A 24,191-nucleotide genomic window follows, 5' to 3' on the forward strand; every position below is an offset into this window, starting at 1 on the left:
TCTCCAAGATAACACATTTGTACTACTCGTTTGTAGATGAGTATCTCGTTCCTGAGAACCTTTAGGACGGAACAGTCTAGCACACATTTAAAACTTTGCATTGTTTTCCCGAAGAAAACACATTTTCCAATAATAGAAAGCTTTTCGATGCTTTCCATTCCATCCGCAGGGCCGGAGCTAACGACCCCATCCTTCCAACCAAAGCTGCCTTTCCTTCTGTTCCCTCTCTGATAGTTTCCTAACCGGCCCTGACGACCAACATACATTAGTACGTACTGTATTGTACTCAACCCTGAAATAGTTAGCGTAGAACTTAGTACTCTATTTTGACATCCAGGTTGATCTCTTCTACCCCTGAAGACTTTTGTCCAATAAAGTTGTTTAGAGCAGTTAATGCAGTTTTACAGCGATTCAGTTTTAGAGGTAAAATAAAGGATTCAAACTGTATCAACGATGGGGTGGGTGTTTAGGGTATAGGGGTGGTTAGGGTATACAAAATACATAGGGTTTAGGGGATGGGTGTTTAGGGTATAGGGAGGGTATCCCACTGACAAATTAGTTGGGGAAAACAAAGAGATTTTTTACGGTCTAATCAGGGGATTAAAACTAAGAGCATCTCTTGAGTGATTTGGTGGATAAGATTTTCTCTTTTCCTTTTAAAAATATTCCACCAAGGCTGCGGTTTCAAGTTCCACTTGATAATATAGAGAGCCCCTGGGCCTCGTTTCATCAAACTATTGTATTACAAGACTTGTAATACAGGCAATTTAATTTACAAGCCAGAAGTATTCTAATCTAAATACTTCCGAGGTCGATTTATTTGAGATTTTGGTAGTTTCAAACCACCTTGTGCCTACTCCCTTAACCTCACTGCATACAATGAGTAGGTAACCTATAAAAAATTCAAACTTTCAAAAGAGTTCCGGAAAGACACGCTATTTTAGAATAATAACTTTTCAAGTTGTGATTGGATGGAAAAAGTCCTAAAGATGCGTTATGAGAAAATCGACTGCTTTACCGGGTAAGAAAAATGACACAGAAACAGACATTCTGTTTAATTTTGGTCGGTACAACAATAAATTACCTATGTCCGCAGTAAAATCTACTATGCAGCCGATCTCAAATATATTATGTATTATTCTACAGTGATGCCAGCATGTCACTTACCGTGTTGCCAAATGCTCGGATATAATAGACATAGTCATCTAACTTCTCCCAGAATGTAACTCGCCAAGCATCGATTAGAAACAGACAGTAGATCATTAGACTTACTGTTACCTGGAACACAATCATACCCAAATTGCAATTTAAGGTCAATAACTCAATACTACTACAGGTTTCGTGTAGAAATCTTGCAGAAAATGCGGCCCTATAGGACGTCAAAAAACCTTTTGGGCACCAAATTTATGGAGAAAATTTCAAGTATCGTGTTTAGTGTGGAAGACACGGATTTCAAGATTTCAGATTGAACATTTATTGTAATAATTCATCTGGCCAAAACTACCAAACATATCGAACATTTATACTAAATTTGATTGAGAAAAAAAAAAAAAAAATAGGTAAATAAATAAATAAAAGAAGACAAATCGTTTGAGAGTTTGGTGAAATAAACAAAAACTAAAGAACATATCGTCAAGTAAAAAAATTCTGCCACTTTTTCTCAAGAAATATAGGTACATATTTCATAACACTCCATACCTTGACGATCACCTCTGTAGAGAAGGCAGACACAGCTAGTAGCCAGGTAGACAGTTGTAGATTAGTCCACAGATATACCAGAAGTAATGTAGGATATATGATCAGAAATGAACATACGCCTAGCGCTCGGACATGTCTGAGGAAGAGAAAAGGAGAAGACGAAACGTATGTTGGTAAAAAATACCAATTTAAAATGAAGAATCACTGAAATTCTGCACTTCGCTTTGTTTACGGGTCTGTGTCGTAGCATGCCCATTCCGTAACTGAAGAAGAGACATAATACTTTCCATGTAGGTGCTCGGTCAACACAAGAAGACCAGAAAGTTTGATCCCATTTTTCCCCTCTTGCAGTCGTAAAAACGAACTAGAAGCTTTTGCCTCTGATGTTACTCAGCCAAATACAAAATGCTCGGGCTGATAACATAAACTTCACTTGATTCGATCTGTTGTTAGCTTGGATGGTAGTGCGTCTGTCTTGTAAGCGCTAGGTCGCGGTTTTGATTCCCGCCCGGGGCAGATTTTATCCTCAACAGACAAGGTTCACTCTCGGAATGGCTGGCTTTCTTCTATACTGAGTCTGTTCTCTCTTCGCTTTCGGGACGGTAAGACCTTGGCAGTTAGTTCCCTCTATCAAACATTCAATTTGTGACTCACCTATGCAGTGCCGGATTATGCGACGCGCTCAGAGACATGAGCAGCGGATTGACAATGTTGTGAATGAAGTGAAGCAGGGCGGTGAACAATAGACAGAAGTTGCGACACAGCCGCACAAACCGATCCTCGGGTTCTAACTCCGTCAAACCGGTCTGGAGAGCGAGAATGTAAAACAAAATGGCGGACACGGTGCCTATCGACTTGTCGTCTTGGTCTTCCGTTTGAAGGATCTGAGGAAGAGAGGAACAATATTAGTTCGAATAGAAAGAAAAGGCCATTACAACAAATTAGACTAGAAAGAAAAAGTAAATTAGAATAGAAAGAAAAAGTAAATTAGAATAGAAAGAAAAAGTTAATTAGAATAGAAAGAAAAAGTAAATTAGAATAGAAAGAAAAAGTAAATTAGAATAGAAAGAAAAAGTTAATTAGAAAAAATAATTAGAATATGAAATGTGATACCTACTTTTTTTCTTCTAAATAAATGTTTAGTATCACTGTATAACTCCTAAGGTGTTTGATGGACGGGGATTTCACCCTACATTCGCAACAAGCTATTCGCCTACTCACATTAACCTCATCCGGCCCGAGTGTGGCCAGGAAAAGCCAGCAATAGAAAAAAAAGTGAAAATGAGACTAGAAAACTAGAAGAGTAAATCTGGGGTGAACGGTTGTGGGAACATTTTCAGCCACCTTCCAACAGCATCGGATCTAAATAAATTCCTAAACACAGTCATCAATCCACTTAACACAAGTACAGATTACAGAAGAATTTCCCAACACACAAACAACACAATACTTTAAAAATACTACTCTCTCTCTCTCTCATTAGCAAAACATATAACTCAAAAATTACATTTAACAGCAAAGTGGATCAATTGAAGAACATATAATACAACTCAAACACCGAGGCAAAGTGGAACAATTGAAGCAAACACACGATTGAAATGTGGAACAATGAAAGTCACTTTCAGTGAAGCATTAGAGGTAAGCTTGGCTCAATGGCATTAGATGTAAGATCATTCAATAATGGCAAGAAGTTAGAAAAGATTCTTACTGAAACTAGAACTTAGGTACGTAGGTACCCTGGTTAAGTGCTTAACTTCGAATTTTATTTTCAGACAGGATAAAATTGCAACTCAAAACTACAAAGAAACGGAAGAACACAAAAACCGAACTTGACATTATCAGTGAGAGGAAAACATTGATATAACAGACAGTGTTGTCATTTGTGCCAATTTTAGAAGATACAGTGTTGCATTATACGAGGAACAAACCGGTTCTATCACGCCACGGCCCAAACCGAAACCTACCATGTCACTTCCGAACGACAGCGGTGAATATATCTGCTTCAATCTGAAAGATCTGAATGCAGAACTCAACAAGCTATCCAGCGCTGTCGATGGTCATCGGACTAGTAGTGAGTCACTAGATATGGGTGGTAGCGACAGTGACGGGTCAGAGTATGATTCCCGCCGCTCATCACGCAAGCCGAAACAGGACCAGCCTGCCCGCCACAAATCCAAGGCCAAGAAGTCGACGAAATCCCGCGCTAAGACAGCCTCTCCCGAGCGAGCAGGCTCCACGTGCCAGTGCGATGTACGGTGCCTCAAAGGTCCCCAGCGCGACGGCAGTAGCCTCCACTGCTGTCAGTGGCAGCGCTCGGTACAACGGGAGCGGGACCGGAGCTCCTCACCCGAGGACGCGTCGCAAAGTTCCCTACCCGCCAAACACAAGCGTGACAGACGGGAGTACCGGGGTTCCAGGCCATCGTCCGCGCGGAAGGCGAGAGAGGAAGAGTTAAGCGAGGAAGACGTTGAAGAAGAAGAAGAGAGCGCCGAAGAACTGACGTGTCCCGTGACCAAACCGCCCGCCAAGACAAAGCATCGGGGGAAGACGACATACAAGCTGGCATGCGGGAAGCGATCTAAAACATCCGACTCTTCCGACAGTTTAGATGAAGAGGAAATCGATGAACTTCCCTCAGAGGAGAGCTTCCCGGCGCGGAAAGAAAAATCGCGATCCAAGCCAAAAGCGCCCCGGCCGGGCAAGAAACTTCACCGTAAGGAACGCCAATCTGACAGCGAAGACTCGCTCACCTCGGGAGAAAGGTCACCTCAACCAACGCGATCTGGTGGCAAAACAAGCGGGAAGACTTTGAAGTCGCGCAAATTAGATGCGTCAGGAAAAGATTATGACCGGAAAATGGTGACAGGAAAGCAAAAGAAATATCATTACTCGCCCAAGAATCGTGAGGGAAATTGTAAAGTGCCGCAAAGTCGCTCGCCTGACGACCTGGAAGATAGCGACTCCGAGGAGAGTTTACCAAGTGTGAAGCCTAAGGACTCTCTGGACCGGGGCAAACGATCTAACCGAGATAAAACCAGGCGGGAAGAAGACTCTATCGAGTCTTTGGAAGTCAGATCGTCCAAGAGTAATAAGAACCGAGAAGCGTCTCGCCGAAGTAAAGAGCAGCGGCCGGAGTCTAAGAGTGAGGGGAAAAGAGATTGGTCTAGACAGAGGAAGACCGCTGGTCAATTAAGATCTGCCTCACCTCGAATCCAATGTGACTGCAAGGTAAGTACTAGTTTAGTAAACTGTAGACCTCACTCAGAAAACGTTCATTAGTTTTTGGGTTCAAACACTAACGAGGAATATAAGGAAATTTACTTATGTATTGAACATTTTTGTTGAAATTTAATCAAAATCGGTGATACCGTTCGGGAGTTTTCACAAAACAAACCAACACAGAAAAAACTGAAAGAGTTAAAAGCTTTAAAACAATCACTAAACTTTTATAAAGTAAATTTTAACCGTTTTTTTTTCCCCAACATTCAAATTTCACAGGTTAACAAAGGCAAACGGGGAGAATGCACGCAAATTCAATGTGATTGTGACGTGGCCTCAGACACATCAGTTGATAGAGAGGACCGGCAACCCAACAAAACCAGGGGTGGTAAATACGACGCCCGCCACGGGGGAACATCACGGGAGGACAAGCAGGCCTTGGCTTGGCGGAAAACACCGAGTGACACGCGGCGAACAAGCAAGAAACCGCCTAGTCGCCGAGAACCTGATTCTGACGGGGAGAGAGAGGCTCCTCGCGGTTCCAGCAAGCGACCGGTGAGTCGACGAGAGTCTGGCGGGGGGAGAGAGCTCCACCGCGGGACCAGAAGCAAATCCAGCATACCCGCGCGAGAACGGGATTCGGGCGGCGAGAGAGAGACTCACCGCGGTTCCAGCAAGCGACCAGCTAGCGGACGGGATACTGGCGGGGAAAGAGAGCTCCAACGCAGTGGAAGAAGTAAATCCAGCCTAACCGGACGAGGTAATAGTGTGCGGGCGAAACACACGCGTGGCTGCGAATATCAAGAGCATTTGATTTCCGTGAAGCCGAGCAAGTTCAGTGTGCTGGATCATTCACTCAAGGAGATTAATATTGTGACAATGTGTCCGAAAAATAATGATGAGGTAGGTCGACGATAATAGACAGATTAGGAAGTAGGAGCTGGTTGTCCGTGAGTCCGTGTACTGTAAAGGGAGGATAATCGAGCGATTATCCTACAATATTACTGCGCACCACGACCTTACTACATTTACATAGTATGTACCTACTTATGGTAGCCTAAGTTTTATTTACTACTTCTGTGACCCAACAATATTGTTGGAAAAATTGTTGCCTTAGTCACAGATGAAATCGGTCGAGTCGTTCTCCCGTGAATAATGGACTTTTAGATTTACAGCAGACAGACAGAATTGTTTGCAGCGTTACTCACAGGACTAGACCCTACTCTTGCCCTCAGGTGCGTCACACGGGTACAAACATCAGTCGAGACCGCCTATTCTCTAAGAGATCCTCTCATGATAAGCCTCTCTGTCAACACTGCAAGAACAAAACCGGAACCAGCACTACTGCAAGTAGGTATGTCGTAGATTCGTCCAAGCTTAACAAAACCTTTTGGGACTGTTTACCCCTAGGGAAAGTCACTCACTCACTATCAGGCACATCTGATCAGGTCTACCTGGTACCTGATCAGCACACACACTATCAGGTAGACCTGACAGGTACGGATGAAAAGGTCCACCTGCTAGATCTACATTATACCTGATGAACACACGATCCTAATATCAGGTAAACCTGACAAACGGACCTGATGAGGTGTACCTGATAGTGAGTGGCTGGCCTAGTTGTAGTTTCAACTGCAACCTCGGGAAAAGCAGTCCCTATGGAGTTCTCGAAGGTCCCAGAGAGCCAGCCAGCCAGCCAGCTAGCTAGCTAAGCTTGGAAGGTAGACCACCTGCCTTATGGCCACTTTAACTCCATATACAAAAAGCCCACACTGAGGTGTTAGGTGTGACGGCAATACAGCTTCAAAAGATGGGTTAAGCTTATATGAATCTATGGTCGCCCACACTCAGACCATCTGAGAGGGAACGTGTGTGGCAGGACCTAGGTCTCTCAGACAGTCTGAGTGGCGGGCATTATAAGCGTTAGGCCGCGGGTTCGATTCCCGTACGGGGCGAATTTTATCCTAAACAGATAAGGTACGTTCTTAAAAAGGTTGGCTTTCTCCTCTGTCCCGTCCTATTTGTCTTCGATTTCGGGACGACAAGATTTCCCTCCGTTTTTACAATAAGTTCTCTCTATCAAACGAAATAAATTAAAAATAAAAAACCTCTTGGGGGAAATAAATCAAGTTAATTCTTCTTCCTAACCTTTTTCTTGCAAGTCCCTTCCAGGCAGCCCTATTGTGTACCCCATACCCTGTTGAATTTTTCTCACTCAAGTCTTGCTTCACACAATCCTTCCACCTTTTCTTCGGCCTCCCTCGCCCTTTTTTCCCCCTCACTTCCATTGTCTCAACTCTTTTCCCTATTTTGGGTTAATTGGAATTATTTCAATTTCCGACCACAGCCCGCTCCATCGAAACAGCAAGACGGAAAAGCAAGCGTTGCAACAACTAGACCAACACATCACCCTGTACACTGCCGCCAGAAGCACCTCTAGCACTCGTAACAACCGAAGTAAATCTCCAGAGAGACAGGAAGAGGGGGGTAAGGGGAAATGCGTGGAGGCGTCTATACGGCTCAGTGCGCATGCGCTGTCCACACTGGCCAAGTATGCGCAGCAGCAGACAGCAGGGGAGGGGAGTGAGAAGTGAAAAAGGTGAGGAGAAAATCCGAATGGGATACGAGTTTCAAATGAAGAACCAATCAAAGCAATGAAATCTCAAGAAAAAATCAATAAAAGGTATGCAATTACAAGGAAAAATAATTGAAAGACATAAAACCTCGACAAAAATTCATCAAAGATTTGAAATTATGAAATTATGTACAAGAAAAAATCATCAAAGAAATGAAATCTCAAGAAAAATTGATGAAAGATATGAAATTATAAGAAAAATGACCAAAAACATAAAATCGAAGAACAATTTGGATGAAAAACCAAGCAAAGTCGATAACATAGATTTTAGATCAAAGGTAAAAGGAAGGTTAATTTGGTGTTGTATATTTGGGTTCCTAAAGAAGTATCAACCAACCAGATTGCTAAGAAATGTAAATAACTTCTAGACATTTAGACGATCTTTTTATTTTATTTAATAAAACTAGCTGTGGTGCCCGTGCTTCGCCACGGTTTAGAATATTTTAGTAAGAAAATAATTCTCCGTCAGTAGGAAACGGTCGCGTTGCGCGCTCCCGAGGTTTCGCGGGGTTGTGCATGTGGTCGCGCATCGCGCTCCCTTGTTTACGGTCGCGCTGCGCGCTCGCGGGGCTTCGCGGTTTGTGCATAAGGTCGCGCTTCGCTCTCCCTTGGCTTCGCCCCTGGAAACTAATATCGTCCCTGAGTCTTGTCTCGAAGAAATGAAAACTCAAAACTGAAAGCGAGAGAAAATATTAAACGTAGGAAAAGTTTTTGTCAAGCTACGCCGAGCAAGGCCAATAAATAGATGGGTGACTTAAACATTATATTGGGAATAAAGGGAGAACGGGCTCTAGTCTTGATTTGAAATCATTATATGAAAGTAAAATCGAAAAATCAAATCAAGAATAATAATAAACTGAATATTAAACAAATTAGGTAGGTACCTACATAGGTACTGATTTTCTCTAATCACAATCGAATAAACTACGGGCTAAAAAATTCCCGGAGGGACGGGCCCAGCTTGTTTCCTTCAGCCTTAAAGAGATGGCAGCTAATGATTAGTATAACTTACCCAGAGGTAGTAGAGCAGAGAACACAGCTAGATGAGACTGAATAGACGATGGTAGAGAGAAAATAACCAGAATGGTGGGCGCTGTGAAACTGATGGGAATCAGAGCATTCAGCATTTTATAGTACGGACCTGCAATTAGAAAATAAAAGTATGTAAGTAATAACATTAACACAATAAACTGCCAGCCTAGCTAGCTTGGAGGGGCAAACAGCCCTAAAGGAGGGTAGCGCGAATGCCTTGTAAGTGCCAGGTCGTGGGTTCGATTTCCACCCGGGGCGGATTTTATCCTAAACAGATGAGGTTCGTACTCGGCAAGCCTAGCTTTCTCCTATCCTGTCTTCCTTCTCTTTGCATTCAGGACGGTGGGACCTTCGCAGTTACAGTTCCTCTATCAAACATCAAACTTAAATATCTTAAATCAAACCTAAATGAAAAACAGCTGGGGTTTAGAGTTTAAACCACATACATTCTGTGCGAGTTTGTGCTCTATAGTGTACTGAACTTGAACTCTGCTAATTAGTATTTCTAGAATCCATTACCAAGCAGACCAAGCTAAGCCACAGCAGGTATAGGTATAATACTTGGAATGGGTAACTACTCGCAATGTAAAAATTAAATATACGTAGGTAATGGTAAGTTTATCCCATTCAATGATGTAATAAAACATTGAATGAACAGTTACTTTGTTACTGTAATTAGTAACTTGGTACCTACTGTACCAAGCAGACTCAATAGGTACTTGTTGTACTACCGTAATTCAAACATATGGATACCTAATGTGGGTAACTCACATGTTCCACTGTGTTCCACAGCTGTAATATAGGTACCTGAATACATGTTGTTCAAACCACCAGATAACCTACGGACAATATTAAATAGTTACCCCTGAACTCAGAGCAACACTAACCAGACACTGACCTTCGAACATCTAACATATGACCTTCGTTACTGTTGTACAAGTTTAATTATTTTAAAATTGAGCAATTTTTTTTTTTTTTTTTTTTTTGTAGGTACTTAGAGGTACCTATTGCAAAAATTCTGTACCTACCAAGAATTGTTAGAAGCACAGGGAATAATCTAATTGATGAAAGTCATGGGTCGTGAGAGACATACTATGGGATGGGCATGCTAAGACACAGACCTGTGAAATCTAATGTAGGTGGCAGATGTTTCATTGCTACAAAACGAAAAAGTGTTTCCTATTCTTTACCCAAGGGGAATCTGGGTTCGATTCCCAGTGAGGTGAAAAGAAAAAATCAACATGCCAATGATCAACATTTTAGTCTCATGACATGACTCATGTTCAAGTTAGTAATTATGAGGGGATTGTCAGAGATGGGTGGATTGTCATTGAAGGAAGGGTTGGTGGACTCGATGGCTTGGTGGAAAAAAGAAAGAGAGAAAAAAAAAAAAAAAACAGAGACTGATGGACAGATAGACAAAGAAACAAAGTGTCTTAAAACACTTTACTCAAGATCCTATTTGGTTAAAAGGAATGGTGCATATGCATATGTAAAAAAATAAATAAATAAATAAAAACCTAGTCACTGGCCCTGTACTCCCATACTGTTTAATGAATTTCAATTCCCAATGCCATATTGTTGTCTATGACTGGTCTAATACCCTATTGTATTGAACCTTATCATGAAAAGTTCATTGCATGACCAATACCATAGCACGTGTGACTAGAATAAAGTCTATTGTACTTGATAAGGCAGGGGTGATCTGAGGAGGGTACCACAGGATGCCATTCATGGGAGTCCCAGGTTTGATTCCTGGAGGGGTCACAGTATTTTTTTTTTTTAGATGTCTTATTAGATAAGTACCTATGGGACTAGCCACAATAATACTTGAGGTAATACTATACCCTACTTACTTATTATTCTGTTCAAATACACTTTGCATTTGACAAGTAAACTTTTGTCATTTAAATTATGGTATGCCATTTTTAATTGTACCTACAGGTAGGTAGGTACTTTTTTTTTAAATTCTCATTTTTTATACCTATCTTTTACTTCAATTTCCCACTCAGCCTCGTGAGGAAAATGAGTAGCTACGACATATAAATGCACATAGCGACCGGTGCCAGCATGGCAGGTAAACATTGGATTTTAGGATTATTGAGATATTGGGAAAATCTTACAATGCTGCAGTGAGCACCAAAGTTGTGACAAAAATACATGGGATTTTAGGATTATTGAGATATTGGGAAAATCCTACAATGCTGCAGTGAGCACCAAAGTTGTGATATAATAACACAAATAAACTGCATTACATTTACTTCAATTTCCTGGTTTCAGACTTGAATTTTTTGTAGAGGATTTTTTATCAACATTATTATTTTTTACATCAAACATAAACCTTATTTCACACATGGCCTTGTTGCTTAGCGTGTAAATAAATAAATAAATAAAATAAACCTTATTTTTTCCTAGATATTTTGACACACCCTTCTGCTCACAGCTCACAGGTAGGTACTTCATGATATAAAAATTACTCACCTAAATGGACTTTCAAAAAGAACACAGACAGTACAACTTGAATGGCCACATTGTAGTAGAAATTATAAAACACCTTCTCATCAACAAGAGAGCCGAGTCTCGGCAATCCAGTTGGTCGGAACAACAGTGTCCATAGCGACTCGAGATTGCCCAACTTGTAGTTGGCAATATTGTTGACAATGTACTGGACAAATCCATCGTTGAAATTATGCGAGAGAAATATGCAGCCGAGTGAGAGTATGAACATGTAGACATGGAGGAGTTTTTTTGTTCGGAGCATGAATATGCACAAGGCTATAAGGCAACCTGGAATATAAAACATAGAATATGCATTTTTTTTTTTTTTTTTCCAAGTAGGTACCTATAGAGTGCTTGTCACAAAAGTCATTTCTTGAATAATGCACCTTCCTAAACCTGGCCACTGACTAACAGGTATCAGGTAGACCTGTTCATGCTTACCTGTCAGGCCTACCTGATGGTGAGTGGCAAGCCTCAGGTATCAGGTAGAACTGACAGGCAGACCTGTTCAGGCTTACCTCTCAGGTTTACCTGATTGTGAGTGGCCTACCTAAATTTAATGGCCTGACTTGGATTCAAACCACTAACCTCTGGATCTGAATAGACTGCACTGGGATTTCATTTACTTTTACTTTTTGCTTCTCCTTTTTTTAGTCTCATATGTCAGTTCAACAAGAACCAAATTATTATCTACCTAGGTAAGTAGGTAAAAAGAAACTAAACACTATAAACCAGCTTTAGCATGTGCTGCCTGTTGCATGTGATTGTGCTACTTACCACATATTGACAATATAAGCTTGAAAAATGAATACACAACAATACTGTACGAGTCGGGCCCTCCAAGATCAAATTCAGTCGTGTTATTTTCAAACTGATCCAAATATTTCAACCCAAAGAGCCTCTCATTGCCTGGAACTTTGAGCCCATATCCTATCCGAATACCAAATCCAATGCGAAAGATTTCATCAATGAAAAATAGTGGAGGTACCCGAAGGATCACATCAACAAACTTGAGAACCTTTGTTCGTAATGCCATGAAGACGGTTGAGATCAATTTTTTACGATGAGAATTATCTCTGAACTACTTTTTTTTTGTGGGTTAGGGAGTGAGTGCACTACATTTGAACTTGCACTTGCTAGGAACAAACTCTCTACTTATTCAATTCAAACTTATGTAAACTCTTTGATAGGTTTCCATTTCAACAAAAAATAAAAGTAAAAACAGACACAGATTTTTTTCGGGGCACTGTAGGGAAATAAAATAAAATTGCTCTGTAAACCGTCGTAAATTTACTACCTATTTTACAATTTTTACACACCAAGGAAACGTAACTTTCAAGAACTTTTTTAACACAACTTTGAACTTTTGCCCGAGTTTTTTTTACTGTCCAAAATGAATAATGAAACTAAAGTTCATTTCTTGAGCAATCAGCTGATCTATGAAGGTTTTGTTTACGTTTTCAAACGATAAGTGTCGTGCACATTGCATAAATAAAGCTTGTGGAAATTTTCGTCAGGCGTTTTATGTGTATGTGTAAGCATAAAACAAGCAAAGCCACCCTAGTTAGCTTGGTTGGTAGCGCGTCTGCCTTGTAAGCGCTAGGTCGCGGGTTCGATTCCCGAACGGGGCGGATTTTATCTTGAAGGGATAAAGTTCGTTCTCGGAAATGTTGTTGGTTCTTGGACCATTAGACCTCCATTGTTACAGTTACCTCTACAAACTTATACCCCTTTTGGCTTGCGGGCAATGGAGTAGCTGTACACCTATTGTAATCAAGTAGCAACCAGTGGCGGCATTAGGTACCCAAAAAGCCCGCTCTGAGGCTTAGTTGTGGGGGCAAACAGCCAGTGAAATAATAATAATAATAAATAAAAAATAATAAAGGTGATGGAAATGGAAATTGATTGCAAAGGAGGCACTCAGTAATGCTGTGATATCTATAAAAGGTTGTGAAAAGACTGCTTTTCCACAAATAAAAATACCTAAAATACGTACCTAAAATTCATGAAAACCTAGAATTCATGATTTGATTTAAAATTTACACTCCCTATTATAGATCCACGCGTCTGTTATCCTAATGAAGTAATTAACATCTCTTGCACTCATTGAATAATTACCACTACCTAACTATTAACTATCCGTGCTATCTACTGTCTATTAGATTACCTATTCATTCAGCCAGGGCCGGCCATAGGGGGGTTCTTTCCGGCCCCATTTGGGCCCGGGCTCCAAGGAACACAGAACAAACGGTGTTTTTTCTTCTTCTTTCTTTTTTTTTCAGAAAGGAAAATGGAACACTAGTAGTTGGGTACCTAGGTATCTTATATTTTATCTTTTGTATCAATCATTACCGGACTACGAGTTTTGTTAATAAAATGTATTTTGCCGTTTCAGTTCTTTACACATTGAAGTTTTAATGTTTGTGAGCACATCTTTCATGCAAAATATCATGCAACGTTTCTTTTATCCTGAGGAAATGTGCTTCCGTTTTGGCTAATCCCCTCTCGGTTATCTTTAATCGGTCATTGTCATCTGGTATTTTCCCTGAGGCCTGGAAATTGAGTTTTATTATTCCGATCTTCAAGTCTGGTGATAGATGCAACGTAGGTAATTACAAAGGCGTCTGTATACAGTCTGCCATTCCCAAAGTCTTGGACAAGTTGGTTTCTATCAGTCTTTCTGCTGCGTGTAAGCATTTCATCTCTGATGAACAACACGGTTTCACTGCCAAGAGATCTACAGTAACTAATCTTCTTTGTTACATTGCTGTGGGAGCAAATGAAGTAAGAACTGGGAAGATCATGTTCAAGAGAGGTATCTACCAAGGTGATCCCTTGAGTTCTCTTCTGTTCTGCCTGTTCAAGTTTTTCCTGATGAGAACTAGATTTCTATGGGGGAAAAGTTTCGAGTTATTCGAGCGGAAAGTTGGTCAAAAAATCTCAAAAACTGAAATTTTGGAGAGAATCACTCCTAAAAACAGGTAAGTTTGTATTTTTTGCATATTATTATGATTGTTCGAGATGTAAAATTTTGTGCAAATTTCAAAAAAGAAAACCGTTTCTTTCTACGACAAGTAGAAAAAAAGTTATTCAACTTTTTCTGAGGGTGCCTCTCATTTTCCCCAAAACACACAAAATTTGAAGATCTATGCCAATGGTGAAGAACAGCTCAGACATTTGATAGAATTGGTGTCAAATTTCAGTCAAAGCATTTGCATGAGTTTCGGAGAAGGTCTTTTAACCAGGAACACGAAAATGGTGGTGCAAATTTTGTGCAGAGAACCATAAAGCAAAAATCCAAAAAAACTGTTTTTTGGGGGATTTTTTTCACATTTTCTCACACAAATGAGCTCTGATCTTGAAATTTGTCGCGACAAAAAGCCAAAAAAAAAACTGGTTTTTGGGGGATTTTTTTCACATTTTCTCACACAAATGAGCTCTGATCTTGAAATTTGTCGCATTCAGTTAATTTTTAATGAGAAGAGGAAGGTGAAGAAAGAGGAGGAGGAAAGAACAAGGAGGAAAAAGCAGAAGGAAGAAAAAAAGAGGGACGAGGATTAGTAGAAGGAAGAGGAAGAGAAGAAGATAAAGGAAGTAAAAAGAGAGAGGAGGAGAAGAATAAACTAAAAGAAATGATCGCATAACTAGGATAACGAGTCCCCCTGTATCTCCTATCGGTAAGCTACGGGTAGTTATTTATACTTACTTATTTTTCCAATTTCGACTTTTTTTCCAAATCCCAAAAAATCGATTTTTTTCCTAGTTTAACTTCTTTGAAGTAATTAGACTTGACTTAGACTCGAACTGCTAATCTCCGGATCCAAAGTCCACCTCGCCAACCACTACACTCCTGAGGTTGGTAACTATTAAGGAGCACGGTAGCGCTCCCGCCCCTCTAAGTCAAGAAAGTTTGACCGCGCTACTAGAGATATGTTTTCAGGTAGTTTATGTATCTATGTTCGTTTCAGAATGTACTACACGTTGGGTTCAATCACGGAGCCACACAAGTTAACCTGTGTGATGCAATGCATGGTGGCAGTAGCCAGACCCCTGGTGCAATCCGCTGACGTTTATCCCGAGGGAATAACCCATGTTATACCACTCATGATAGCGGTAAATACTTTTCCTATTGTAAATAAATAAATGCCGTTTCTTTGTGTTATCATATCACAACTTTGGTGCTCACTGCAGCATGGTAGGATTTTCCAAATATCTCCATAATCTATCGCTTATGGTTTACCTACCATGCTGGCACCGATCATTATTACATAGCTACTCATTTTCCTCACGAGGCTGAGTGGGCCCCTCAACAGCCAGTCACGGAATCAATCAATTGCATGATACCAATTTTTCGACCCCGCCGGGAATCGAACCCGGATCTCCCGCGTGCAAGGCGAGCGCAGTGACCACTACGCCATGGGAGCTGACTTTTTATTTTTACTCATCTGCCATATTGTGTCCTCCAGGTATTGCCAGGTATAGATCCGAATGATTTGCACAAGTGTTTTGTCACGATCCAATATCTGTCGACATTCGCCATTTTGATTCCAATCGTGAATTCATCCGATGCTGCCAAGTATCATAATTTGACTGAGGTAAAGTTCATGTTCATTTTCATAATACCATATTTTCATAAAATCGAAGAGAGTAGGGGGAGAGGACAGCACAGCAGAACGCTGGCCTTTCCTAGAACGAAACCTATACTAGTCATCAGGTAGGGTTCTACCCTACCTGATGACTAGTATAAAGCTCACCCTGGGCGGGAATCATACCCGCGACCTAGCGATTACAAAGCAGGCTACCTTCAAAGTTAACAAGGCTTTATTGCACGGTTGAGTTTAGCTAACAAGACTGGCTTCATTGGTTGTAAAATCATAATTGAAATAGAAAACCTTTTTATTTAAAAATATTACAAGAAGAAAATATCTTTTAATCTGAAACCATGAAGGGTTGTGCCCATTTTCCCGAATGTCCTGCAGACAATGTTATTTAAACGACAGTGTACCCACTGAACACGACACGTTTTTTTTTCCCCCCGAACGACAGTGGGTACCTGTTCTAACTGTATTGCCTCTTTGTATTACGACTTGCGACCGAAACCTTCTGGTTTTGTTCATAATACACTCTTCCTTATTCCTTCTTCAGGAAGAGTCCATCGTATGCAATGCTACTGCCCAGTTTGAGGACTTCATCGTTCAATTCCTGGACCGCCTGTTTGTCCTGGTGGAAAGTTCAATCCTGGAGTCAACACGTCTTGAGCGGGAACAAGAGAATAGAAGTACCATGGAGAGCTTAGCAGAGGGAGCCATTGATTCGATCACCAAAACTCTGCTCGATCAAACTTCCACACAGATATTCAAGGTAAGTGTTTGAGAAAATGAAATTTTCTTCTTCTTTCAATGCACTTTTTCTTTATTTGGTTTCGGCGTTGTCCTTTATTTAGCCCCTCCATACCCTTGTACCTAACACCTCCTCGCTTCTCTCTCAAGTCTTCCTCAACCTTATCTCTCCACTTTAGTTTCAGTTTGAGAAAATGTAATTAGAGTGCTTAATTATATTGCTCAAAAAAGTCTTTGTACAACTGCTAAGGTGCCAGTAGGGCGTTTAGTGGGTCCTGGATGTTCTGATAGGTATCTAGAAATCTTTTTTTTTTTTCAGTGGGCACCTTCAGCCTTAAAGAGATGGCAGCTAATGATTAGTATAACTTACCCAGAGGTAGTAGAGCAGAGAACACAGCTAGATGAGACTGAATAGACGATGGTAGAGAGAAAATAACCAGAATGGTGGGCGCTGTGAAACTGATGGGAATCAGAGCATTCAGCATTTTATAGTACGGACCTGCAATTAGAAAATAAAAGTATGTAAGTAATAACATTAACACAATAAACTGCCAGCCTAGCTAGCTTGGAGGGGCAAACAGCCCTAAAGGAGGGTAGCGCGAATGCCTTGTAAGTGCCAGGTCGTGGGTTCGATTTCCACCCGGGGCGGATTTTATCCTAAACAGATGAGGTTCGTACTCGGCAAGCCTAGCTTTCTCCTATCCTGTCTTCCTTCTCTTTGCATTCAGGACGGTGGGACCTTCGCAGTTACAGTTCCTCTATCAAACATCAAACTTAAATATCTTAAATCAAACCTAAATGAAAAACAGCTGGGGTTTAGAGTTTAAACCACATACATTCTGTGCGAGTTTGTGCTCTATAGTGTACTGAACTTGAACTCTGCTAATTAGTATTTCTAGAATCCATTACCAAGCAGACCAAGCTAAGCCACAGCAGGTATAGGTATAATACTTGGAATGGGTAACTACTCGCAATGTAAAAATTAAATATACGTAGGTAATGGTAAGTTTATCCCATTCAATGATGTAATAAAACATTGAATGAACAGTTACTTTGTTACTGTAATTAGTAACTTGGTACCTACTGTACCAAGCAGACTCAATAGGTACTTGTTGTACTACCGTAATTCAAACATATGGATACCTAATGTGGGTAACTCACATGTTCCACTGTGTTCCACAGCTGTAATATAGGTACCTGAATACATGTTGTTCAAACCACCAGATAACCTACGGACAATATTAAATAGTTACCCCTGAACTCAGAGCAACACTAACCAGACACTGACCTTCGAACATCTAACATATGACCTTCGTTACTGTTGTACAAGTTTAATTATTTTAAAATTGAGCAATTTTTTTTTTTTTTTTTTTTTTTTTTGGATTTAGGGGGACCACTTTACATTAAATATTTTTAGCACCTCTAAATTTAAATTTAATTCCTCTTTTTTTACAAATTGAACCATTCTATTTTTGATTCTTTTTTGTCTGAGCGCCCTGAGGGTGATGCTAATTTTCACCAATTTTATTCTCACTATCCAGCCTTAGGGAATACTATTTTTTGTTACTTAAGATTTTTTCAAGGTTTCTTTCGAGTGAAAAAAAGAAAATAATTGCATACTATGCTAGATTATTAGATCAAGACGTTAGATTATTAGATCAAGAGGGTTTCTATTCTATTCTAATGACCTAATAACTACCAATTTTCTCCATGCAAAAAAAAATCGATATCTAACAAATAGATCTTTCTTATACGTCAAAATTTTGAAGGGTTCTTGCATGCAATTTAGAAGAACAAGTTACAAATTTTATACGTTTGAAAGCATTGAACTTTTGTAGCCCGGAGAGTGAAAAAAAAATCAATAAATTAAATAAAAGATTAAATTAAGAAAGAAAGAATCGAATTTTACTGTCACAAAATTCTGACCACTTTGTATGACAGCTTTGAGGATAAGATTGATACGAGTATTTTTTCATTTTATTTTTTTTTTTTTTTTTATTTTTTATATGAGGTTTGACAGTTCTTTTTTTAGAAAAAAACCATAATATCTAGTGTAAGTCCTCAAAGCGCGGGGCCCCCAAAAGCGCGGGGCCCGTGGCAGTCTTGCCATTCTGCCTTATGGGTAATCCGGCCCTGATCAGAATATTTTAAATATGTAAAAGCATTAAAACTTAGGTATTGATGTAAATTGTAAATTGTTTATGTAAAAGCATTAAAACTATGCGTTTAAACAATTATTAAAAAAAAAAAAAATAATAAAAATAAATAAATTCGATTTAAGTTTGTTAGGCCGGGTTCTAGTATTTTTGGCTGAAAATTCTTTTGAAATTCTTCCTTCTACCTAGAACGGATTTGGCGAAAATTTGCCGTTTTTGACGAAAATTTCGACTTTATTTGAAAATTTTACATTTACTAGAACCGGCCCTTAAACTCTTGTAGGTATTAAGTGATCATGATCACTGATCAGATTGGTTGTTTCCAAAGTTTTTAGCCGATTATCTAACTTGCTTAATCCAAGAGTTAAATATAAACAGTCAAGAGTTAAACTTTAAAAAAAAAAAAAAAAAATATTCAGAGGAGTTATCCCCATTTTTGGAGTTATCCCCAGGCCCCGTGGTCATGCTATGAACAGCCCTGACACTCAGTATCTCCTCTAGTCACGCTACCAGGCAGAGTCGTGCTATAGTATGTCATTGAGTTTAAACAGGATGGACTTTTAATTCGTTCGTCTTTTTTTTTTTTTTTTCGAGAGGTTTGATAATGGGAACAGTAACTGTTATCGTCTTATCGTCCCGAAATTGAACAGAGAAGGAAGACAGGACAGGAGAAAGCCAGCCGTTCCGGGAACGAACCTTCCATCTTCATTATAAAATCCGCCCCGGGCGAGAATCGAACCCGCGGCCTAGCGCTTACAGCTTACAAGGCAGACGCGCTACCAACCAAGCTAACTAGGCTGGTTCTTTCGTCTTTTCTTGTTTCACTAGTTTCTCCCATACACCCGTGATGGTTGGCGACTGTCACTGTTTCACTCTGTATACGAAGTTATATTGAATCTGTTGTGGTGCAACACCCTATGTTTCTATCTGACACGATGATGCTAATGTCTAATGTTGAGGTGTTTCAACACTCATTTCAGGTGATCACAGAGAGAGGGTGGTATTGGGTACCGCCAAATATATCTAATTCTATTAATGGGACTTTGAACAACCTGGTCCGAAATCTCACGTTAGAGTGTTTATTAACTTGTGAGTTGGCCAGCCTGGTTAGCTTAGTTGGTAGTGCGTCTGCCTTGTAAGCGGGTTCGATTCTCGCCCGGGGCGAATTTTATCCTGATGGGATAATGTTCGTTCTCGGAACGGCTGGGCTTTCTCCTATATCCTGTCTTCCTTCTCTCTTCGATTTCGGGACGATAAGACCATAGCAGTTACAGTTCCCTCTGTAACTGTAACTGCTATGGTCTTATCGTCCCGAAATCGAAGAGAGGATAGGAGAAAGCCAGCCGTTCCGAGAACGAAATTGTTTTCCTCTTTCAACAATCACTTCACAAAAAAAAAGGAAAAAAAAAACTTTATAAGGAAAAACCAATATGCGAAATCATCACTTTCCTATGTATGCTAAGGAAAAAAGGAAAACCATGAAAGATTAAAATTGAACTTAAGAAAAAGAAAGTAACAAGAAAAGATTAAAAATTGAACCAAGTAAAAAGAAAGACTGAAAAATCAAACTTAAAAACAAACTTTTAATCGGGCACTTACTAAAAACTTCATCTCGGACCTATCGTAAGACACTATCCACACTGTAGGGCAAAGTCAAACGTGTGCCCAATGAAGCCCCGGCCCAGTTTATATAGGATGAGCCCAAGTTCCGCCAACTTTCCAGAACCCCAAACCCCCCCACCTTGACTCCAAACGGACCATCTTCGGAGGCATCTTCTGCCCCGTCTCCGAAGTCTCCTCCCATTTTTGGTATCTTCACTTATCTTCTTCACAATGCGATGATCTGGTTCGTTGATATATTCTCTGTCAATAACTCTGGGGCTATTTGGTTTGGAATCCAGTTCATGATCAACTCTCGGGAACTTGAGGTGTATGGCGACAGCGACACTTTGGAGACGGACAGAGCAATTTAAAATAATCGATTTAAACATTTTTTCAAATCGCTAACATCGATTTACAAAACATTTTTCAAATCGCTCTCATTTTTCTTGATTGTTGCGGCTTCAGCGGATTGTTGATTGCAAAATACCTGAAAGAAAAAAAAAGATCTCGTTTTCATCAGCTATACAGGTATTGGTACCGGGGTTTAATTGGTTCGTCCTGAACCGCAGTCTTACCATTGTGAGTGCGTCTTTTGTCGAAGCAAATTGGACTTCATTGGACCCTTGGAAAATTTCTCTTGCTGAAATTGCACGGATGTCAGAGTTTTGTGTCAAGTGTCTAGACATGGATAGTTGGCTTGTTCAGCAAGTCTCGGATCGGGAAAGCGTTTGGCATTCCATTTTCCAAGATCTATCAAGGTCTCATCGAGAACTTCGGAGGCTGTTTCCATATTAATAAAATTGCATTAATTTTAACATCTTGTTTGATTGTCTTGTTTGGTATACATAGTGTCAATTGGAAACCTAAATACTTCGCGCATTTCATCAATAAATGTTTCTCTCCAATTTTTCCCAAATAGTATAATCCACATTGTCGTTTGACGTCATTTGAATGACCGTGATGGAACGCATGATTCTGTATGCATAAGGCGATTGTTGTAAAAGCTATCGCCAAATAAGCAATCCATAAGGTATTTGAATTCACTATTTTACCTCAAGCTATTGTTCATTGTCAAACCAATACAGATCTTTCCAATTTTCCTCAAACAGTATAATATACAGGATATAGGGGATTTTGGAAATTCCTCAGTGTTTTCCTTTTATGTGCTTGGATAATCACGTTCGCACTATAATTGGTTGACATTCACTGAAACACGTCCACACTTTAAACTTTGCGTTTTCATTCCACCAATATCCTTTGATCTTACCTTCTTTACATGGGTTTCCAGTTCCCAGCCGATCTTTCCTATATCTTTATTGTATAGGTCGATCGACATAGTTTAAATTCTGTAGACATACCTTATTATCCAGTCCCCAAAATAGTCATTCATTGTTAAAAATAGCACCGGACCAGTATTTGACTGGTCGTATGTTAAGTGTTTCCTATGTTTATAAGTGTTTACATTGTTTTTTTTTTTTTATTCTAATAGAGACCCCGGGGTAAATTATTGTCATTGTTGTGGACTACGAAAGTGAATCCGAGAAGAAAACTGACCCCTCTTTGCTTGTTTTAAATTAGAGATGATAGAGAACCTAACGGTTCGACTAATTTTTTCCCTCATTTGTAGAGGTTTTTGGGTTTTCTAACTCAGCATTTCGAGGAATTTTAACTTAAAAACTGCTACTAAATATGAAAATATGTGCATCAGAAGTTCTGACTATTCAGATGCTATGCCCTTCGTATTTTTCAGCACCTAAGAATATTCGTATAGTATGGTACTGAATTACGGATGTATATTTAATAGCAGAACCAAAGTGTCATTACTCCTAACACCTAACTGAACACCTCTGTAGTGTATATGGAACACCCACCAATACAATCCACTAGTTTAAAACCCCGGTACCAGAGTTCCTAAAGAGGGCATGATTATCGCGTTCAGTTGATATTTCTAGTAGAAAATCTACTAATCTACCAGTGTCTGCAATTCTGCATGCATATGGCATGTAAACTATTAGTTCAGTGAACTTTTAGCTTTACGGGATATGCATCCCATTTATTAGATTTTTTTTTTTACTTTATTAAAAAGATGAGTGTTTCACCGCCGTTTTTATTTCGTAGCGATGAAACAACTGCTACATTAGGCGCTTGTGGTCTGTGTCGTAGCATGCCCATCTCGTAGTATGCCTCTCATCAGATGAGCGAGAAGAGACACAATACTTCCCATTTAGGTGTTACTAAGTAAAGTAGGTAGTATTTTTTATTTATTTATTATTATTTTTTTTTTTTTAATTTTAAAGTAGCACAGAGGTATGGCTGAATTGAAACAATATATTAATCATACAGGTTTTAGCACGATGATCATGCTACTGTATTTTCAGCATAATTACGTTTGTATTGTAAATTATTGCTTGTAAAATACAGCAACTTTGAAAACAAGGTCGACGGAGAAGAATATTTTTGCCCAATAAATAACGAAACTTGGAAAAGGAAAGACAAAGTCAAAGTTTTTGTCTTTTTTGTTCAATATTCTATTCAAAATAGCATAACATCTCTAAAGCTAAATGTTATTATTTTCACTTTTGATTTTTAGTTGTTTTACCAGGTGTCGTGTGTAATCCTTAAAAGCTACCCAACTTTTAAATGTTTTTTTTTTTTTCTCTCTCTTAAGCGCTTTAACAAACAATGCTTATGGGCATGTCGTTCGCGCTGTTTTAAATGTTTGATTTTTAATTTCGGTCTATTTTACCAAACACCAAGATCTATTTTACCAAGTAAAATTTTCAAATTGGTCTGAAATTTCGATTTACCACTAAGGTAAAATTTTCGCTGTAATCCCATTCATATTGTGTTACAAGACAGACATTAAGTACAATTGGGTACACTGTTATAGGTACTTGTTATGCTATCTTAACCCCATTGTAAATGAAGTAATTACGGTATTTATGTGAACTTTATGGTTTTTTATAGTCGTGTGTACTGAATTTCACCAACCACACCATCTCACACGGCGTAATGCATCAGTCTCTGTCAAGGTTGTTCTATTGGTAGCACTGACCACGAGAATTGTTAAATCGGTCGCTCTGCGAAAGTCAAACACGATTTTTTTTTAATAGGTTTGATAAGCTGTGTACACACATAGTCGACGGCCATTGATCGATGATGTCAATCGACGAGGTGAAGCTTTGTTGTCGACGCAGTGGGGACGGTTTCAGTCGACATCGATCGACGGCCATCGACTATGTGTGGACACAGCTATAGAGGAAACTGTTACGGCTTAGGTCTTATCGTCCCAAAAGTGATGAGAGAAGGAAAAACTGGATAGAAGAAAGCCACAATTACAAGGCAGATGCACTACCTTCCAAGCTAACTAGTCTCTAACACGATTTGAATGTATATGGAATCAGGTTCAAGTGTTTTTTATGCCTAAGGTTCTATACTCGAAAATACCACATGTGTGAGAGGAAGGTTTTTTATGCTCAGAGCTGATCTCACAAAATGGACGAAAATAACTTCTCGCAAAATGTTACAGACAGGTCTCGAAGAAAAATGCAAAAACTGCATTTGACTGCAGGTGTTTTTCTTGACCGAATTAGGTCTAACTAATGCACTAGGACTGTGGTCGCAACTGGATTGGACTTAGGTTCTAATTAATACACTAGGTACGGCTGACTAGAGACTGGGGTGACACTTGGAAGTTAGTTGGTCAAATCGGATGACCTTGCTGGGTGTCACATTCGAGGGGACAACCTCGTCTAACTCTAAAGTCATCAATGAAAATATTACTGGAGGCATTCATTAATATCTTCAACTTCAATATTAATAGTGGTCTGTGGTGTCCCAATTGATCTATGGTATATTGATTGGGATGCTTTTATTTAAATAAAACGAAGTGAAGTCTAATTTTCAACTTGAAGATTTTTCGTTTAGATCGTCTTTTGTTTGTCTGTCCTATCACTCTTGAGAGTCTTGAGCGACTTGTGTGGTTTTGCATAGTGGAAAGATCGATTTTCC

At 39.6% G+C, this 24,191-nt stretch overlaps 3 protein-coding genes across 6 annotated transcripts in view; 2 read left to right on the top strand and 1 right to left on the bottom strand.

The window, feature by feature from the left end:
- The window catches only part of LOC103512798 (protein TRC8 homolog), a 43,097-nt gene extending 30,613 nt beyond the window's left edge, over window positions 1–12,484 (bottom strand). Inside the window, exons 1-6 of the mRNA XM_026826187.1 lie at window positions 11,861–12,484; window positions 11,066–11,371; window positions 8,561–8,693; window positions 2,353–2,589; window positions 1,699–1,834; window positions 1,168–1,278 (exon numbers count right to left, since the gene is read on the bottom strand). Of these exons, the coding sequence (XP_026681988.1) occupies window positions 1,168–1,278; window positions 1,699–1,834; window positions 2,353–2,589; window positions 8,561–8,693; window positions 11,066–11,371; window positions 11,861–12,119 (1,182 nt within the window). The 5' untranslated portion in view covers window positions 12,120–12,484. The remainder of the gene's footprint in view (window positions 1–1,167; window positions 1,279–1,698; window positions 1,835–2,352; window positions 2,590–8,560; window positions 8,694–11,065; window positions 11,372–11,860) is intronic.
- Window positions 3,030–7,925, top strand: LOC103512795 (serine/arginine repetitive matrix protein 2-like). Of its 4 annotated transcripts, none has more exons than XR_541560.3 (5): window positions 3,030–3,336; window positions 3,471–4,926; window positions 5,197–5,820; window positions 6,134–6,267; window positions 7,265–7,399. XR_541560.3 is itself a non-coding variant. In XM_008477583.3 (5 exons), exons 2-5 carry the CDS (start codon window positions 3,664–3,666, stop codon window positions 7,509–7,511), a joined length of 2,253 nt encoding a protein of 750 aa, XP_008475805.1. In that variant the 5' UTR covers window positions 3,031–3,336; window positions 3,471–3,663; the 3' UTR covers window positions 7,512–7,925. The 4 variants fall into 4 exon arrangements, 2 of the variants coding, with proteins under 2 accessions (XP_008475805.1, XP_008475806.1); XR_001809601.2 differs by having other exon boundaries at window positions 6,134–6,271; window positions 7,265–7,343; XM_008477583.3 differs by having other exon boundaries at window positions 3,031–3,336; window positions 6,153–6,271; window positions 7,265–7,925.
- Window positions 12,485–15,050: 2,566 nt separating the features above from the next.
- Window positions 15,051–16,470, top strand: LOC103512799 (proteasome activator complex subunit 4-like). Its single transcript, XM_026826188.1, has 3 exons — window positions 15,051–15,196; window positions 15,550–15,678; window positions 16,229–16,470. Exons 1-3 carry the CDS (start codon window positions 15,053–15,055, stop codon window positions 16,454–16,456), a joined length of 501 nt encoding a protein of 166 aa, XP_026681989.1. The 5' UTR covers window positions 15,051–15,052; the 3' UTR covers window positions 16,457–16,470.
- Window positions 16,471–24,191: the final 7,721 nt, after the last annotated feature.

The sequence above is a fragment of the Diaphorina citri genome, unplaced genomic scaffold, assembly GCF_000475195.1.
Source record: "Diaphorina citri unplaced genomic scaffold, Diaci psyllid genome assembly version 1.1 scaffold885, whole genome shotgun sequence".
NCBI lineage: Eukaryota > Metazoa > Arthropoda > Insecta > Hemiptera > Psyllidae > Diaphorina > Diaphorina citri.

Bases quoted from the DNA above. Each gene is read 5' to 3' on its own strand.
- LOC103512795 (XM_008477583.3), top strand. From the start codon at position 3,664: ATGTCACTTCCGAACGACAGCGGTGAATATATCTGCTTCAATCTGAAA. The intron at 4,927-5,196 runs GTAAGTACTAGT...CAAATTTCACAG, and splicing joins GAATCCAATGTGACTGCAAG to GTTAACAAAGGCAAACGGGG. The intron at 6,272-7,264 runs GTATGTCGTAGA...TTCCGACCACAG, and splicing joins ACCAGCACTACTGCAAGTAG to CCCGCTCCATCGAAACAGCA.
- LOC103512799 (XM_026826188.1), top strand. From the start codon at position 15,053: ATGTACTACACGTTGGGTTCAATCACGGAGCCACACAAGTTAACCTGT. The intron at 15,197-15,549 runs GTAAATACTTTT...TGTGTCCTCCAG, and splicing joins TTATACCACTCATGATAGCG to GTATTGCCAGGTATAGATCC. The intron at 15,679-16,228 runs GTAAAGTTCATG...TTCCTTCTTCAG, and splicing joins AGTATCATAATTTGACTGAG to GAAGAGTCCATCGTATGCAA.